The 20,208-nt window shown below is 47.7% G+C and overlaps 1 protein-coding gene across 2 annotated transcripts in view; it reads left to right on the top strand.

Moving 5' to 3' along the window:
* ACOT7 (acyl-CoA thioesterase 7) overlaps window positions 1–20,208 on the top strand; it is a 1,181,269-nt gene that overhangs the window by 522,118 nt on the left and 638,943 nt on the right. For both annotated transcript variants that reach the window (XM_085608889.1, XM_085608890.1), the window contains exon 5: window positions 1,992–2,106. In XM_085608889.1, the coding sequence (XP_085465015.1) occupies window positions 1,992–2,106 (115 nt within the window). The remainder of the gene's footprint in view (window positions 1–1,991; window positions 2,107–20,208) is intronic.

Below are 20,208 nucleotides of genomic sequence, written 5' to 3'. Positions count from 1 at the left end.
TGTATATGAAATATTAAACATTCTTGTTGTGCTCACCTCAAAATTTGACAAATAGTGCCACCATGTGGTAGTCTGTCATAAGTGAGAGTGTTGAGAATTAAGTGCTGGTGTTGAGCACTGGCAAACACTTGCTTAAATTGAGCACTGCTGGACTGTGTGGGTCAAAATGTTGAGGCAAGCCCTAAGCTCCTTTTCATAACTTTATTGTTTTGCGGGCTCCTAAATGATGGTGCAAGGACCCAGATGGGCTGCCCACGATATCTCTTTATTGCCAACATAATACTGTCCTACAGAAGCAGCATCACTTTGAGCTGACTGGGGTCTTCTTATGATCCTGATTGGATTGCCGCAACATTAACTGTGTTGGGCTACTAAATAAAATAAGCTTCCTTAAAGAATGGTATATCGGTTGACCAGAGTCTTCTTGAATCTACAGAGATTGGCCCATATCAAATCAGCCCCGAAAGTGTTGCATGTTGCAGTTACTCACAATTACTCAGACAGTGAATTAAAAAAATCTCCTCGATTGCTTCAAAGTGTGTGGGGGCTGCCTTCAAAAATGTAAATGTCACTTCAGCTCTGACCACATCCTCATATCCAACAATGCAGATATGATCATCACAGTTCTGTAAATCCTATAGTTCAGACATGAGGAATCAACTTAGCCTGCAAGCCTTCAGAAAACCTCTGAGCATGAACCACTTTATAATGGCACTTTCATAATATCAAGACAACTCTAGGATGTCCTCAGAGAGTTTGGGCACAGCAAACATGTCTGCTGCTGGACGCACTCAGCGGTCCACATCTGTGACATGCATTGCTGCCCTCAGCACTTGCTTCTTCTATGAAGTTAGATGAAGTCTGCATGAAAGACCGACACCTGATAACCACACATCACTTTAAAGTGCTCAGAAGGCAACAAAAAGTTGCATGCAGAACATGTAAACACATAAATATGCGCTACTTGCAGTTCCTGCCCCTGTAGCTGTTTGGTAAACGGACATGCACGTTGCTGTAGTAGAGGCGATTATTTATATTGGATGGTGTATCCTTCTACTTCTGACGTCATAATGTGCTTTGCAGTGCATGTAAGGGATTTCCCCCCCCCTCTTTCTTTGCAACCGTCCTACCCCGTTCCCCTTTCACACTTCCGTCCAGCCTCCACTTGCCTCCCAAACACACTTGCCCCTGTGCTATCAGCAGACGGCCATCTTAAAATGCTTTTTAATCATATCAAGATTGCCGCCCATGCATGCTCATGGACACGCATGAACAATGGTCTTCTTGAAACGGACATTAGTTATATTTTGCCAAATGTCATTCATATATAGTTGACACGGATTTGTGCACATCCATAGCAGCCATTGTTCAATAGGATTCGTTAAATACAACAAAATGCTTTCAAAGATGGCTGCCACAGATGCACACGCACATTCTGGGACTGTGGGGGGTGAGGGGGGGGAGGGAGGTTGTGGTAAATTATTTGAGGTTTCACATTAATGAATTAGCATAATGATGACATCACAGGATAATACATTCCTTGGCCATTGACCTGATTAAATCAAAGTAAGTGTCATCACATGATACGTGTCTTAGTTCAGGGGAGATCACTCTGTGGCAACTAACCCGGAAGTGATCATAATAAATAATATGATGTAAAATGAGTGATTGGTGTGCACAAAGACCTGAAGAAGCTCTGCAGCATATCTCTTCATCATGAAACATACCACTGACAATAAAGAAGTAACTGTGTAGGGATCTGTAGCAAATGCGTTTTAAGGGGGCTTTTATGAAACCTGTGTTATTACATAAAAGGCAGTTCCCATGCATGCAAAATTCCACAGATCATTTTTTTTTAAACTTTTTTGTTAAGACATGAATTTTGGTTGACATCTGAAGCTGTCTCTACCCAGACCTAAACAGAAAACGAGTGCTCAGCCTTACACATGTCTTAAGTGATGTGTAAATGAATGGGTCATCTTCTCTTCCAGCATGTAAGCAAGGATCAAGAGGAGGAAGGAAAAAAGAGATACGAAGCTCAAAAACTTGAACGTCTGGAAACAAAACAGAGAAATGGGGACATCATTTTGCCTGTAATCAATCCAGGTGAGCATCGTCTTTGAACGTGAGTTTCTTTTAAAGGCATTGACTATTTTTTCATTTGTTCAGTAACCCTGGTGCTCTAAATGTCCGCAATACTTTTGGGTCAATTTCAGCGAGAGACAGCCTTCTCGAGGTCTCTACTGAGGACAGCAGGCAAATGTTCCGTTCCAGTTGGGCCTGCAGCTTTTCTCCAAGATAGCACCATGGCCGGACTGGCCAGCCGGGCAAGAGGGCAATCCCCCGGGAGGCTGGAGCCCCAGGAGGCCGGTTTTGACACTTGGAGACCGGTTACGGCCTCCAGGAGTGGTGGTGCACGTTACACGATTCCAGCAGCGCCTTTAAAAAGTTGCTCTGGTTCTAGCACACATTAGCACGTCTGCACATGGGGGCCGAAGTTAGAATTTTTGCCAGGACTGTTTTAAGTTCCCAGTTCGGCCCTGGGTAGCACAGTACACTCTGTTTCTTGAAATATTCAACCCCCTTGCAGCCTTTAGGAAGCAGAGGGTGGCATCCCTGGAAAGACCGTGTACTGTCTTTGTACTGTCTTCATGTGGGATGGCACGAAGCTAGCACCCTTGGGAGTCCAAGATATAGGCTGAGCAGGTCCAGTATTCGGTTCTTTTTGAGACAGCAATTGTCTAAAACAGCAGTCTACGTATGTGGCTCCCTATGAGTTCTTTGGTCCAAGCAGCATTCTGTTTTTTATGTGGTGGAAGCCCCAGATATTTAATGTAACACAGTTGCAGTTGGTAAAAATCCTGAACCTATCCTGACATAGTTTCCATGGTGTTGTTCCAACAAGTTTCATCACTTAATCTAACATGTCAGCCAAAGTATTCTAGATAGCACTGTTCTAGATGTGTTTGAAAATGGAGGAAGCCTATCTCAGTTGTCTGAGCTCCCCAAATGTCTCTCTTTTAAAATGAGCTATACCTCCCTTCCCCACTATTGGTTGTTTACCACTACCCTGAGAGAGATGAGCCAATGAGTGTATGGGAAGACCTACTTCAAAGGACAGATGCTGCAATGAAACTTCTACTAGTTCCTCTCTGACTTTCTGTGGGCTGATGGACTCAACCCCCCCCCCCTTCTTTCATACTTCTCCGATGAGTACATGATGTTGATTTCTAAGAGTGTGATGTCATATAGTTATCCTTGTAATCTTGTCTTGATACTAGGGATCCCATGGCACAAGGTAGTTGCATCAGAAGGACTGTTGTCATCCAGACAAAGGACTTATTGAGGGTGTTTCACACCTTTCTTGAACAGAGCTGCTGTCTGGGAGTAATGGTAGTCTATAACAGTCATTGTGGTTGGTGGAAGTGTGACAGAACTAGCATAGGGGCAAACAGACAGAGGTGAATATTTATTTTATTTAAAATAATAATCTTCGTTATATTTGTGCTGAAACACCTTGAATTAATTTTGTTATACTGAGTAAAGGCCTTCAAAATTGGAAATTCTAGCTAGTCCCTAAGCCAAATTTACAGTTAGGGGTTTAAAGCAACCTAGCCTTTATCACTGGAAAAGCTGCTTTCAGTATGTGTTGTCAATAATACATTTGAAATTCTGTTTCTGACGTATCATACATGTTAACACACGATTCATGCTCTACTTGCGAACTTCGAGGCACATTTTATTGGTGATTTATTTAATGCTGGAATTAATCTTTAAATATGTCAAATAACGGTGGCTGCTTGCCATGCAGCTTAGGGCTGCTTAACAGCTGTGATGCCACTTACGCAGTTTCCAAGCAATCTTACGGTGGCCGCTCATAAAAGCCAAAAATGCAAATTGGGGGGTTTCTAACTGCAGTGATCACTCTGTTATAGTTCTAGAGCCCCTTCATTTTGAAGTGCTTAGAAGATTCCTGATACCCCGAGGACCAAATATGTCAGCAGTAGGTCCATAAAAGCAAAACTTCAGAGTAAAATGCAAAACAATGAATTTTCATGGACTGTGTTATACCTTTTGAATTCATTTCTCTCACCTACAATACCTCAGAACTCCTCTAAAAATGCAGAAATATGTGTTGAATGTCTCTTGCCTCAGTACTGTTGGTATTCTAATTCTAAAAATGACTAGTAAGGGAGTAATAAATAGGATAGCTGGTAATTCCTCAACATGCACACATGGAATTAATTGATAGGATTGGTGTAGTGCAACAATACTGCAATAGTTGAGAGATTGCTGTAAAATTAAAATGTGTTCTGGGATCCGTTTTCAATTACAGAAAAACAATCACATACCCATCTCATAGTCACTTTGAAAATATTAGTGTTAGACTTTGCCTTTTTTGCAGGGTCTTCCCTGAACTTTTTGCCTTCCTCCTAGCATTTTTTCTGACATGGTGTTGGTGGTTATAGGACTCTGGGCACTTTATCACTGCTGTCCAGTGTAAAGTGCATGTGTTCTTTATGGTAAAACATGGTAAGATTGGTCTACACCTGTTTGGCGTATTTAATGTACCTATCAGTCCCTTGTAAAGTGGTATCTCAGATACCCAGGGCCTGTAAATTAAATGCTACTGGCGGGCTTGCAGCGCTGCTTACGCCACCCAGCAAAGTAGCCTTTCAAACCTGTCTCAGGCCTCTGCCATTGCAGGGCCTGTGCGCGCAGTTTACTGCCACTGTGAGGTGGCATATAAAGTGGGTGCCACGTCTGTGACTCCCCTTTTACTACATATCAGTCACCCTTAAGGTAGGCCCTAGCTAGGGCAGGGTGCAATGTAGGTAAAATGTAGGACATGTGCCTTAACTGTGTGGCATGTCCTGGTAGTGACAAACAGCCATTTTGGTTTCTCACTATTGTGAGGCTGCCCTCTCATAGGAATGCATTGGGGATTCCCTGATATAGGTTTCAGTGGTAATTCCTGACATGAGAGGAGTAGCGTGGTATGTTTGGAATAGTGATAATGAATGCGTAATGGTGTTCGCAGATTTATTATCAATATTTTAGAAATGCCACTTTTAGAAGTGCGCATTTCAGTGTGCTATGTGTCTTGTGCCTGCCTGATGTGTATTGCATGTCTGGCTCTGGAGTGACAGGGGCTAGGGAGGTGCAGTGGCTCCAGAGGGGCTGGGTGAGTCAGCACTAGGCTGAATAGACCAATCTGCATTTGGAGTGGTGGGAGGAGTAGCACCTGTGCCTGAATAGGATAGAGCCTGCCTCACACAATGCTGGCTCCGCCCCCTGTGGTGTGTCTGGGGCCAGGACCTACACTGACAAAGGAAGCTGTTGTGCACATGTGTAGGTGCCCCCAGAACTGGTTTAGACCGGGCGCCGAGCCCTGTGCATGGGGAGAACAAAGACCTTTGCAGTATAAGTATTGGGGCTGTGCCCCCATGTTTTTGGTGAACCTGTTTGGAGCTCTGTTGCTGAAGGGCTGCTGGGTGCCAGGAGGAACCACCACAAAGGAGTGCCCCTCTGCTGGAGTACCCTGTGAGCTGGCCTGCCGGGGCCCAGCTCTGCCCTGTGGGACTTTGGGGGACTGAGCTTGTGGAGAGTGCTTGGAGTTCCCTGGCAAGCCATCGGTGCCCTGGAGTGCCCTGCTGTGGCCTGCAGGCAGAGTGTGGTGAAGTGCTTTCCAAAGGGGGAGTTGGGAGCGCTGGAGAAGTACAGCCCCTTTCTCCTGCAGGGAGCGAGAGAACATGTGTAGCGCTGTACCTGCCCATCAAAAGCATATGAAGGAGCGCAGAAGAAGCATCGTTCCATAGAAGAGGGGAGCAGCCGGTGTGCGTGTCGGTGCCCCCGCCCCAGTGCTGCGTGTAGAGGGCATTTTGTAGTCTTTTTCTAGGAGCCCGAGAAGTGGGCTCGCCTTTCCTAGATGCAGCGAGCGCAGTGTGTTCGCGTCGTAAAGGGTTGCTGTCCGAGAGCGGCCGCTCGTTGCTGAACTGTACGTGGCTACCAGCCCCGTAGTGGAGAGGCTGGAAGCCAGGCAGAGGCTGTAGCCTGACTGTGGGTGTGGCAGGCCAGGAAGCTAATCCTGAGCAGAAAGCCAGGCAGAGAACGCCTGGTTGTGGGCGGGGCTCCCATGAGCAGAGGAGAGCCCTGCATGATTGCTAAGTGGCTGGAGGTGTGGCCACATCCTCAAACGGAGACTGAGCCCGCCGCTTGAGAAGGCTGGGCAGAGGGAAGAAGCCAGAGACACCGGGACCGATGGAGACTAAGCTCCGCGTCCCTGCAACTGAGGAGTTCCCCCACATGGTCTCGGGCCTTCGCTGTCCTGAGAGCCAAGGCAGACGGTCCGGACCTACCAGAGATTTGCTGCCCAAAGAGGATCGGGTGGCCCAGTAGAAGAGACGCCTAGCAGGGAGGTGAGTTCCCCTGGGGATGAGCCGGTCGGAGGGAAGTCACCGTCCCTTGCTTTTGTGATACGAAGGCAGCCGCACCGCAAGGTAGTGGGCAGCCACTTTGGGGGCCATTTTGTAGTTTCGCCAGGGTTGGAGGGAGGCCAGATGAAGTCGTCACGCCCTCGAGGGGCCTATGCCCGAATTCATTTGGGTGAGTTAGTCGCACCGGAGCAGGTCCTGCACTCAGTATTTCCTACATAGTGGCACAGGAGGAAGTTCCCTATCAACAGAGGCCCCTGGTTAAAAGTACCATGTTCCCTAAGAGAGGCACAGAAGTGAGGAGCCCTATCACCAGAGGAGGGAAGGGTAATAGGCCTATGGTACTGAGTTTTGGTGGTTACCTATCACCAGTTCTTATATGTTCCGGATTCGGAATCATGCGGTGAGGGGATGTTCTGGTTCCTAAGAGAGGTTCAGTACTGTAAGTGCTTACTGGGGTGCACTACTGAGGATCTGTGTATGCATAACGTAATGCTGACTACCCACATGTGCAGTAATGATGATATGGTACACTGCTTCTGATGAGGTATAGGCCTAAGGTGGGCCTGATGCAATTATGATGTATGCATAATAGTCTATTCTATGTAATGCTATGATGTTCATGCCTCGTGCTGGGTGCTAAGTGCACCCTTACCAGTAGTTCTGTAGTAGGGGATCTCTGTGTATAGTCATAATCTAGTGAATAGTCCCGCCCATGTGCGCGGACCCCGGAGCAATAAAAAATAATCTCTAAAAGGTGACAAATCATGCAGACCTGCATACACCTTTAAGAGAGAATTTAATTTAAAGACAGATAATGCAGCCTATACCCACAGGCTACACTGTCCAGTACTTCAACTAGAATTCCACCAAAATCCACAAACAGCACTGCCTGTCCAGTTTTTCTCCACATAGGAAAAAACCCTGCCTCTACCAGCAAAAGCCTCTGGAATGATAGAGAGGAAGGAGTGGACAGACAAGCCCCATAGGCTGCCATTATGTGGCTTGGAACAGGATACTGTGCCTTTAAGAAAACTTTCCAGTTTTCCAGAACTTCCCCAGTATCCCAGAATGCCCAGCAGGTCCCATTTACTTTCAGTTCTTTTTTCCGGCTCCTGCTAGCAGGACCCTGGAGCATTGAGCTCTACCTTTTTCAAGGTTTTTCATTGAGATTTTGGCAATTTTTGTCACTTTTTCTTGTGTTTAGTAGCTGGTACTGTCAACATGCCTGGCTTGTTCGACAAGTGCCCGGAATGTGGTCGAAAGAAGGCTAAAACTGACCCACACGAGGTGTGCATAGCTTGCCTTCCCCAGTCCCACGTGCCTGAAAGCTGTACCATCTGCCACTCGTTTTCAGCAAGAACCCTGAGGGACAGGATGAAGAGCAGGCTTCAAGCTCTGGAGGAGCGAAGACTGAAGGCACCAGGTGGGTCTGGAGGGGCTGATTTGGCCCATGCTGAGGCCTCTGGGGGGCTCCCCAGGGGCAGGAAGACCAGTAAGCGCTCCCGCTCCCCGTCGACGTCGAGGGCGTCGACGGCGACGTCGAGGAGGATGACCACCGTCTGTTCGCCGTCTCCCCAGGGCTCTGGGGAGAAACGGCGTCGACGATCGCCGTCGAGGGACCTGAATAGGCCGCCGTCGACTACATCGGCGTCGTCGGCGACGACGCCGTCTTCGACTGCGTCCAGCGGTCGACGTCGAGAGAAGACCCGGCGTCGGCGTTCGGCGTCGAGGGATCGCAGCTCGCCGTCGATGAAGAGAAGGAGATCGACGTCGAGAAAGCGAAGATCGCCGTCGAGGCGAAGATCGCCGTCGAGGCGAAGGTCGCCGTCGAGGCGAAGGTCACCGTCGAGGCGAAGGTCGCCGTCGAGGCGAAGGTCGCCGTCGAGGCAGAGGTCGCCGTCGAGGCGGAGGTCGCCGTCGAGGCGAAGGTCGCCGTCGAGGCGAAGGTCGCCGTCGAGGCGAAGGTCGCCGTCGAGGCGGAGGTCGCCGTCGAGGCGAAGGTCGCCGTCGAGGCGAAGGTCGCCGTCGAGACATAAGTCGACGCCGAGGAGGAGATCGACGCCGAGAAGATCGCCGTCGAGGCACAGGTCGACGTCGAGGCACACGTCGACGTCGAGGAAGAGAGAGTCGCCGGGATCGGTGTACTCAGTGGTGTATACCCCGCCTCGGAGGTCTCCGTCGCCTCCTCCTCTCCCACCTCTGCCACCGCCTCCTCCACCACCACCACCACCGCCACCTCCTCCACCACCGTCTCCACTTCCTCCACCGCCTCCTCCGCGGCCGCGGACTCTGTCTCCGCCACCCCGGCCTCTGTTGCTGCCAAGCACTCCTGCGGTGCCGCCGCCGGTCCCCCCGAGGTCGGTTTCCCTTCCACGGTACCCGACTCCGCCGCAAGGGACCCCGAAGCCACGACGCCCACGGTCGCCTGGACCAGCGAGACCGGCGGACAGGCCTAAGCCGAAGAGGTCGCGCTCCCGCTCTCACAGGAGGCGACGATCGCGGAGCCGAGGGCGATCCTCGTCAGACTCTAGACGACGCCGCAGAAGGTATAGGTCCAGGTCACGCTCCTCGGACAGGGACCTTTCCCCGACGCTGTCGGACTCCCCGGGGACTAGGGTGTCGCCGGTGGACGACTTGGTCTCGTTCCAGGAGGTGCTGTTGCGAGGGGCTGCGAAGCTGAATATCACGGTGACGGTTCCAACACCCACGACGTCCGTGATATTTGAGACGCTTCATAAAAGACACTTGTCTCGCCCCCTCCTGCCTCTCGTGCCTGGACTGGTGGAACCAGCTTTGGAACTGTTCCTCACTCCCGCAACAGCGAAGGCCGCTCCGTCCAGGCTCATGAAGAAATATAGGGCCCCGGAGTCGGATCCGTCATTCTTGAGAGGGGACCCGAAACCGGATTCGGTTATCGTGACGGCGGCGAGAAAACAACATGCGACCGCCCCGGCCTCCACGGTGCCACCGGACAAGGAAAGCCGCTGGCTGGACTCTGCGGGCAGGAAGGTGTGTGGTACCGCCGCCACCACGATGAAGGCGGCGAGTGCAGGGGCGTTGTTGGGCCGTTACGACTGGGCCCTGTGGGAATCCCTGCAGCAATATGCGGACCTCCTGCCACGAGACAAGAAGGAGGACTTCTTGGAGACGGTGCGCGAAGGCATGCTGGTTTCTAACCAAACGATCAGCGCAGCAGCGGATATATCGCTATTGGCCGCCCACGCCTACTGTCATGGCGTCCACCAGCGGTGTCATTCCTGGTTGCGCCTGACGTCCCTCAAGCCGGAGGCGCAGCAGAGAGTGGCCAACCTGCCCTTCTCGGGGGAAACCCTGTTCGGGAAGCATGCGGACGATGAAATGGCCCGCATGAAGGCTGAAGCGGAAACCCTGACGGCCGTCGGGTTAGAGAAGGCCGAGAAAAAGAAACGACCGTTCCAGAGGAGGTTCGGGTCGTCGGGCCGAGGGCGTGGGCAGGGCTCGGGACAGCAGCAGCCACAACAGCAGCAGTTCCGCAAGCCCTTCCAGAAGCGCCAGAGGGGTAGAGGTGGCCAGCAGGCTACTACCACAAACAAGGGCCCGGCCGGGTCTCGGCCCTGAGCTGTTACTTCCCCCTCAACCGTTACCCACTCCAGTGGGGGGAAGCATTCGATTTTTTCCGGCAGAGTGGAGAAAAAATTACTCAGGACAAGTGGGTGCTGAATATTGTTTGCAATGGATACAGTCTTCGGTTCATCAGCCCGCCTCCAGCGATTCCGCCGGTCAGCTCTCGCTTCCAGCTGAGGGAGCTCCAGGCGGAGGCAGACATCTTGTTGAGAAAAAAGGCGGTAGAAGAAGTACCTTTGTCTCAAAGGGGAAGAGGTCTGTACTCTCGGTTCTTCCTCGTTCGCAAGAAGGACAAGAACGAGTTCAGGCCCATTCTGGATTTGCGACAAGCAAACAAGTGGATTCGCAGAGAAAAGTTTCGCATGCTATCGTTGCACCAGATTTACCCTCAGCTGCAACGGGGAGACTGGCTCTGTGCCATAGATCTACAGGATGCGTACTTCCATGTGCCCATAGCACAGAATCACAGGAAGTTCCTGCGATTCCAAGTCGGCGCCAATCACTATCAATACACAGTACTGCCATTCGGGCTAAAGTCTGCTCCCAGGACTTTTTCGAAGTGCATGGCGGTGGTGGCGGCCCACCTGCGGAGGAACAAGGTGTTTGTCTACCCGTATCTGGACGATTGGCTGATCAAGGCGTCATCCTTCGAGGAAGCGCAAGAACACTTCCGTTGGACGTGCGAGCTCTTGAACAAGCTGGGGTTACACGTCAACATGTCCAAATCGGTCCCATCTCCGGTACAGTGCATACAGTACCTGGGGGCCTCCATAGATACGCGGTCAGCAAGCGTGTCTCCTTCGGAGGAGAGACGGTTATCACTCCTTCGGAAGGCTCAGGACCTCAGGACTGCTCCATCGACGACTGTGAGGAAGGTGTCGTCTCTACTGGGATCGATGGCCTCCTGTATCTTCCTCACTCCGCACGCACGTCTACAGATGCGACCACTGCAGGAGTGCTTGGAGGATCAGTGGGATCAGAAGACAGGCTCTTGGGACGACAAGATCCTACTGTCTCTACATGCTCGTCAGTCTCTGAAGTGGTGGTGTTCGGCGGAAAACCTCCTCAAGGGGGTTCCCTTCCACAAGGACATTCCCACGACGAATGTGGTGACGGATGCTTCTCTCCAGGGCTGGGGTGCGCATTCCGGGGACCTGCAGATTCAGGGGAAGTGGTCTCCTTTGGAATCGACGTACCACATCAATTTCCTGGAACTCAGAGCTGTCTTCCTGGCACTGAAGGCTTTCCTTCCGTCCTTCCAGACCAACTCGCTGCTGATACAGACGGACAATACAACCACGATGTATTACCTCAACAAGCAGGGGGGGTCGAGATCGCGCACTCTGTCGCAGGAGGCGCAGGCGATCTGGCGCTGGCTGCTGGCCCGAGGATTGACGATCACGGCCACGCATCTGCCAGGGGTGCAGAATGCTCAGGCGGACGCCTTGAGCAGGCTGATTCAGGAAAACCACGAATGGGTCATAAACGACGAAGTACTAGGAGAAGTCTTCGCAAGGTGGGGGACTCCAGACGTAGATCTGTTCGCCACCGCCGAAAACAGCAAATGCTGAGACTTCGCATCCAGGTACTACCAGCGGGGGACGCTGGGGAATGCGCTATGGATCGATTGGTCGAACAGCTTTCTGTACGCTTTTCCACCCATTCCCCTGATTCCGGCGGTGCTCATCAAGCTGTCCCAGTCCAGGGCGCGGATGATCCTGATTGCCCCGGAGTGGCCCAGGCAGTGGTGGTTCACGGACCTTCTTCACCGGTCTCTCCTTCCTCACATGCGGTTGCCGTGCAGGCCGGACCTTCTCACGAAGTTCGGGGGGCGGATGGTGCACCCCAACCTCTCGTCTTTGAGTTTGGCGGCATGGCTCCTGAAATAGTGCAATACGGTCATCTGAATCTACCAGACGATTGTATGGACATTCTGAAGGAGTCTAAGCGACCTTCCACTAGGACATCCTATGCTTACAAGTGGAAGAGGTTCTGTATCTGGTGTAAGTCCAAGAACTTTGATCCGACAACATGTAAGGAAGATGTCATCCTTCCATACCTTTTGCATCTGGCGCAGTCTGGCCTTAATTTCCATTCCATTAAGGTTCATCTGGCTGCTTTGACTGCTTACAGGAAGTGCCCTTCACAGACGTCCTTCTTTCAGATTCCTGTGGTCAAGGATTTTTTGGAAGGCTTGAAGAAGGTGTTCCCTCCTGTCAGACTTCCCTCGCCTTCTTGGGACTTGAATGTGGTGCTGTCCAGACTGATGAGAGAGCCTTTTGAACCTATTCACAAGGCTTCATTGCAGCACCTATCCTGGAAGGCGGCGTTCCTAGTGGCCATTACATCGGCCCGCAGGGTGAGTGAACTTCAGGCATTATGTTGTCAAGAACCTTATACTGTGTTTCATGCTGCTAAGGTTGTGATGCGTACTCACCCTAAGTTCCTTCCTAAGGTTATCTCTGACTTTCATGTCAATCAGACCATAACTTTACCTACGTTCTTTCAGAATCCCTCTTCACCAGCGGAAAGGGCTCTCCATTCCCTGGATGTCCGAAGGGTGTTGAAATTTTATCTGGATAAGACCAAGGATATTCGTAGGTCTGACCAATTGTTTGTTAATTATGGCTCAGTCAGGACTGGTCTTGCGACCTCTAAGCAGTCCATCTCTCGGTGGATTGTGTCCTGCATACAGTTGTGTTATCAAAAGGCTAATAAGACCTTAGGGGGTAAACCTAAGGCTCATTCCACCAGGGGCAAAGCTGCCACGACGGCTTTGCTGCGTAATGTTCCGATTGCGGAAATCTGTAAGGCGGCCACTTGGAAGTCGGTCCATACCTTTGCTGCGCATTACTGTCTGGACTCGGATGCCAGGGCAGATGCTCAGGTTGGGCAGGCTTCGCTGCGAAATTTGTTCGCACAGTAGTGGTTGTGTCTTATGTGTTCTCCACCGCTTTTGTTGTGTGGGGATGGGCTTGCCATTCTATTCACTAGATTATGACTATACACAGAGATCCCCTACTACAGAAGGAGTAGTTTCTTTTCTGTAACTCCAGTTCTGTAGTAGGGGTATCTCTGTTATAGTCGTAAGCGCCCGCCCTCCTCCCCGGTGGAGAGATACTTATTCATATGGAGAATGCTACAGGTCTGGCGTGCTACGCCTTCAAAAAGAACTGAAAGTAAATGGGACCTGCTGGGCATTCTGGGATACTGGGGAAAGTTCTGGAAAACTGGAAAGTTTTCTTAAAGGCACAGTATCCTGTTCCAAGCCACATAATGGCAGCCTATGGGGCTTGTCTGTCCACTCCTTCCTCTCTATCATTCCAGAGGCTTTTGCTGGTAGAGGCAGGGTTTTTTCCTATGTGGAGAAAAACTGGACAGGCAGTGCTGTTTGTGGATTTTGGTGGAATTCTAGTTGAAGTACTGGACAGTGTAGCCTGTGGGTATAGGCTGCATTATCTGTCTTTAAATTAAATTCTCTCTTAAAGGTGTATGCAGGTCTGCATGATTTGTCACCTTTTAGAGATTATTTTTTATTGCTCCGGGGTCCGCGCACATGGGCGGGACTATTCACTAGATTATGACTATAACAGAGATACCCCTACTACAGAACTGGAGTTACAGAAAAGAAACTACTCCTTACTGGTTGTTTTTATTACTTGTATGTCGCATGGTTACGACACGGGCCTGATTGGCCCTGTAATGTATATAATCCCCCTGTAAAGTGATAACTAGTGCCAGGTGGCACAGTGTACATATGTGATTACGTTCTAATGTGTTTTATGAGTAATACAAAGGCTATTTTTATATAACCTTGTGTGGAATAACTTTTGTGGTGTGCCTAGTGTGTCGCTGATGTGTGTGTGTGTTGCGCAAACGCTTTACACATTGACTCTGGGATAAGCCTGACTGCTTGTGCCAAGCTACCAAGGGGGGTGAGCAGGGATTATCTTCAGTGTGTAACTCCCTTGCCCTGACTAGAGTGGTGGTTTCTGCCTGGCTTAGGCTCTTGCCCTAGCCAACCAGAATTCCCATTTCTAACAATTGGGTATTTCGGTAGTTAACTCTTTGCGGAAAACAAACTGATTGAAACATGTTGTGATGGTATAGTGAAGACCACTAAGTCTAGGATCTGTGATAAGCACTCTGGCACAAATATTCTGGGACTGGAGTTACAATAGTAATTTATCTAAACCAGAATATCGGAGAGAGTGATTAGCAACATTTTGAAGTGAATTATTTCAGCTATAAGCCCTAAGTTGTCTAAAAGGTCATCATTTGAGCAATAGGATTCAATCAAAACATTTCTATCAAAAGCTGTTTTGACATTTACTTTCACCTGAAACACATTTGAATTAGTTACTCATTTGATGGAGGTGAGGAATCTGAAGCAGCTGAAAGGGGGCTTTCTGATGAAGATGAAGCAGCAGCAAACCTCATGTGTTCTCTTATGGGAGTTTTCTTTCACAATATCTCCATCATATTCTCATTACTAGCAATTGGATAGGGGTTGTTTGCCAGCATTCTGTAGTGCAGTTGCATTCAGCCCCCATCGTGCTCTTGCTGAAGGCCGGTGAGTTGGGATCATCACAGGATTAGATGTCTCCTTCCCTGCCAGTACCAGCTCCTTCTCATAGAATAGGTGATTGAATCCATGCAATTTCTATAGAGAATAGGCATCATTTTGGATGACAACAGAGCAGCGCGCATTATGAATAACATTTCTTCTCCCTGAATGTAATCAAAGTCCCCAACTGTGGACAGATGTTGGTGCACCAGAGATTTTGGCAAGCACCTCTCATCTGATTCTCAGCCAACAGGTCCACTTTCACTTGTTAGAGGTACTAATATCTTATGGGGGTACCTTTAACCCTTATATTGTGTGATTGAGTTACTCCATGTCACAGGCCACCACTTTCCCCATATTCTGCTTTTCTTTCATAAAATATTGTTAACAGCTGTGAATAGTCCACTTTTTTTAAATTAAAAGGAAAATGGATTACTGCTCCCAGAATGCATCGATTTTTTTAAATGAAAGCTGACTGCAGGAAACATGTTGCAGTGCCAGCTGTCATTCTATTCCTCTTGTCACTGTTGATAACTGAGTCCTATTTACATTATATGGAGGAAGGGAATTGCCTCCCTGTATAGCACCAGAGTCCTAGAATTACAATGGATTGAGAGTGCAGCACACTCATTTACTAACACCGGTAGCATCAGTAATGAGGAAGAATCCCTACAGTGGTTGGTTGTGGGTCCAGCCTCATGCTTCCCACCTGGTCAACATCAGCAGTTCCACCTCCTTGGGAAGTAAAGGCTTAAGAAAGGCCCTCCTCATCCTAACCTCTAATGTCAAAGACGTCATCCTTTATGTTGCTCCCTTACACGATTTCACAAGCTGTCTGGGTATAAGACTGGCATCTGAACATTATTAACATGTATTCTTATGACACAACAATTGTACACATTGTAACGTCTTACAACAGACGAAAGGCTGGGATGTCCCAGCATGAGTCAACTATGGACTTTCAATTTAAGAAGGAATAATATTGCCCTTTTCACTGGTAATAACAAAGGGTAATATGAAAAGTTAAAGTCATCATTCCCTGTACTCAGACTTATGAAAAATAGTTGACAAGCATATTGCTACAGTAGCAGCATTAACCAATGGGAAGCTGCGATTGATTGCTAGTTTAACAACCAAACTTAACTTTTCCAAAAAATTATTGAATAACTTTAACCACACACCACTGCAGCAAAAACAACACTTAGAGGCCTACTCACAAACTTCATTTTGTAGTAAGTTTAATAGTTCCGCAGTAGTACTACTCACTAATACAAAATGCTATTCACAAATGTACATGTGGAGGCCTTCACCTCTCCTGTCACTTATGTGTGGATATCTCCGCCCATCTGTGGAGCTTGCCACACATGTAGGTATACATTTTAGTAGCAAATGGGGAAGGGACAGGGAGCAGTGTCTGTAATACTAAAGAGGTAGGGCTAAGAGAGGAATATGGAGAGGTTAAGGGAGGACTAGGCAGGTTAGGGGTGGATATGCAGACATCCACAACTGCACTTCTGTAGTTACTACAACCAAAAAGTATGCAAAACAGTCATAAATGTACTCCATCTCAGAGCTAGAGTAAGTTTAGCATCACACATGGCCACCCACTGGTACTGCAACACCATCCCAAGGACAATAATAGAGACAGGGACTTAAAATAAAAGCCCATAGGAACTAACTTTGAATTAAATTAACATAATTTAATATTTAAAAACTATAAATAAATGTAGTCTAATGTTAAAAAATTATATACAAATAAAACCAGTTATTAGTTTTTTATAAAATGTTAATACCTTTTTAAATATAAAAAATAATGTAAGTTCCGGTCCGAGGCCTCCGAGATCATCTGCGGCGTCCCTCAAGGATCCTTCCTCAGCCCGACGCTGTTCAACGTCTACATGGCACCACTAGCACGCATTGCCCGACAGCACGACCTCAACATAATCTCCTATGCAGACGACACGCAGCTGTCCTCTCCCTCACCAAGGACCCTCTCACCGCCAAATCTAACCTCCACTAGGGAATGAAGGCAATCGCCGACTGGATGAAGGAAAGCCGACTTAAGCTGAACTCAGACAAGACGGAGATCCTCATCCTCGGGTCCAACCCCTCAGCATGGGACGACTCATGGTGGCCCGCAGCACTGGGGACCGCCCCGGCCCCCACTGACCGCGCACGCAGCCTGGGAATCATCCTAGACTCAAAACTCACCATGACAAAACAAGTCAATGCAGTCTCCTCCACCTGCTTCAACACCCTCCGCATGCTCCGCAAGATCTACAGATGGTTCCCGACAAACACGAGGAAAACAGTCACCCAGGCCCTAGTCAGCAGCAGACTCGACTACGGAAAGGCCCTCTACGCCGGAGCCTCGTCCAAGCTCATCAACAGGCTACAGAGAATCCAGAACGCCTCTGCACGCCTGATCCTCGACGTCCCGCACCGCGACCACATCACCCCCCACCTGAGGAACCTGCACTGGCTCCCCGTCGACAGGAGAATCTCCTTCAAGCTCCTGATCCACGCACACAAGGCACTCCACAAGACCGGACCAGCCTATCTCAACAATCGACTCTCCTTCTACGTACCCAACAGGAAACTCCGCTCTGCTGACCACACCCTGGCCACGGTCCCGTGCATCCGTAGAACAACCTCGGGAGTCAGGTCCTTCTCCCACCGCGCCGCCAGGACCTGGAACACCCTCCCCCTCTACTTATGACAAACTGAAGACCTGCTGACCTTCAGGAGATGAAGACCTGCTGACCTTCAGGAGACAACCCATGACCTGGCTCTTCGACCAGTAGCAGCAGCACCCCCGTCCCCCCCCCCTCCACCCCCAGCGCCTTGAAACCCTTACGGGGATGTAGTGCGCTTTACAAATTACATGATTGATTGATTGATTAACCTAAATTAACCGTACATAACTTTAACATTTTTATTACTTAAAAATATAAGTTGTATATTTTTAAGTGTGATTTAAAAAAAATCTTTAGAAATATAATTTTATTTTAATTTAATGTATTAAAAAATAATTACCTATTCAATTAAAAAATTAGGTTAGTAATACCGTAACATTTTTCTGTTCTACATTTAAAATGAATATTTTATATTAATTTGCATAAACATTTGACTTCAAAATATTTTACGAGTTTTTTTTAAGTTAAATAAAGTTTAAAACCTTTCCCCCACACTTTACCATAAGGGGATCTCCGAACTGGTGGTGGAGACCTCCGCCTATCCACGAAAAGTTACAAGTAGTAACTTTATGCTTACAAATTAGGCTTCATTGACTAAAATCAGGATGTATGTACATGTAAATCAACACTTTTCAGTGAAAGTGAATTGCTAAAAGTAATAAAGTTTCTCATTAGTGTAAGAGTAAACTTACACATGTAGATTTAATCACATGCAAGTTAACCTTCGTGAATAGTCCGCTTAACCTTTTGAGCTAAGTTGTATAGGTTTCATTTCCCTAAAAAGGGGGATTCATTTCTATGACCTTCCTGAGTAGTTTGCGACTTTACCGCCTGAAAATAAATTGGCATAGGTTTTTAAATCCTCTCTAGGAGGTAAACAGATTGAAATTTTAAAAGTAAAAAAATTATTTACATTAAAATTAAATGTTGGGTAATAGTGTAGATTCAACTTCGAAAGAGGTGTTTAAAAAAATGAGGGTGAGTGATTCAGAGAAGCACTTATAAGTAAATGAAGTAGCACTAAGTTCTATTTTACATACTCTTACTTGCTTTGTGAACGGGCTACGAAACATCTAGCTCGTTGTTAAAGTGCAAAGAGAACACAGTCCTTTCTATATGTTCTAGTTATATAGGGATAAACCTTGAATATTCCCATGTTATTCCCCATTAAGATGTTTTGCGGCAAGTCACCCAAAAATATAAAGGTACATAATTGAGCACTATGTTGGTACTTCAAAATGCCTTTGTGAATAGGCCCCATTGTTAATGAAAAACAAGAGCAACTTCTGTTGCAGTCAATATGTGCTGTTTATGGAGATACCCTGCAAATGTATGGTACATCAGTTTTAATAACCTATACTTAACGATTCAAGAATAGATCAACAATTGTAACTTCTTTCGCGGTGCAAAACCTCAAGAAATTACTCACTCCTTTCATTCACATTCTGCGTTTCACTCCATAATCGCTTGGTTAGTTTTGCCAGATAGAATCATCGAACTGAGTGCTGGCGTTATGGTTCATTTCACGAGTTTTATGCAATGAACTCTGTAAACGAGGGCAAAGACATGAACTGCGCGTTCACAACCCATTAATATTACGAGCTGTAATAACTGAGCCGCAACCTCTGAGAACCCCGCGGAAAGTATGCTCTGCATAGCAGAATGTTTCCATTTCATGCTGCCAAAAGAGGCTCATGGATGGAAAAAGAATAAATCACATCTTTGGGAAGTTAGGATGGAGAGAAAAGAAAACATCTGCTGCTGAAACAAAGGAAACAACAAAATCCCTTCCATGAGCCCCCGTTTAGACTGGCAAACTGGGATGTATGAAGATCGCGGTCTCCTTCTGTATTCCTTATGCGGTCTGATCAACATTGCTTTCTGGAGTTAAACGTGCATTACATAATATGCCTTACTTCCGGCTTGGATGCACAGTTATTGGGCAAGGGGATAAGAATGATTTGGAAGTTGAATTTCCCCATTGGATACATTTGACATTAATTAGCATTTGTACTCTACATTTGCTTTTTGACTTGTGTTTTACATTTTGCCTACATGGTGCCATCTGTCTCATTTTGTTTTGCCTGCTTTTTTCGTTCCTGCTTACTGAAAGCCAAAGCAGCTACTCTTTTATGGTGGAAGTGAGGCATAGAAGTTACGCTTCCATGAGACATATTTTCGCAGGGGAGATAGTGAAAGGCAGTGGTTCTTAACCTTTCCACCTCCATTCAGTCATGACTGGAACCCGAGGACCCCCATTGAATGATTATTTTAACCTGGGGACCCCTACTTAGTCATTACTGGAAGCCTTGGAACTCAACCTAAGCATTTTGAATGATATAAACCACAAAACAATAGACAAAACGCACAGAAACACATTCATCAAGCAAATACACAAATAATGAAATATTTTATTTATTTACTCCAAAAAAGATAAAGAACAAAGTTTTAATTGTAATAGGAAGTGGGCCTTTTTCTAAATTCAATTGAGGCTACTTATCGTCCATACTATATTTTGTTTGATGTACTTGCACTGCTTCAATGAATCAATCTAAGGATATTAACTTAATTTTTAACCACCAGTTTCAAATTCAAACATAATTATAGAACATTTTAAACATTTGAATTTTACACAGTGCTTTTTTTTTTTATATATACCTTATTAATGTGTTATTAGCATTTACTTTTCTAAGCAGTCACTGATCCCCTGAGTAAACTTTGCGGATTCCCAGGGGTCCCCAGACCCAGGGCCGGACTGGGAACCAAAACTGGCCCTGGCAAACTGCTCAGCTGGCCCCCCTCAGGGCTGATTTTGTTACAGGGACAGATATTGACGGCCCCGATAACAAAAACGGCCCCCTATGGGCCTAAAACCGTCCACCACCCTGGCGGCCCACCGGACAAA

The sequence above is a fragment of the Triturus cristatus genome, chromosome 1_2 (genome assembly GCF_964204655.1).
Source record: "Triturus cristatus chromosome 1_2, aTriCri1.1, whole genome shotgun sequence".
Taxonomy (NCBI): domain Eukaryota; kingdom Metazoa; phylum Chordata; class Amphibia; order Caudata; family Salamandridae; genus Triturus; species Triturus cristatus.
This window is presented reverse-complemented; position numbering and strand designations above follow the sequence as displayed.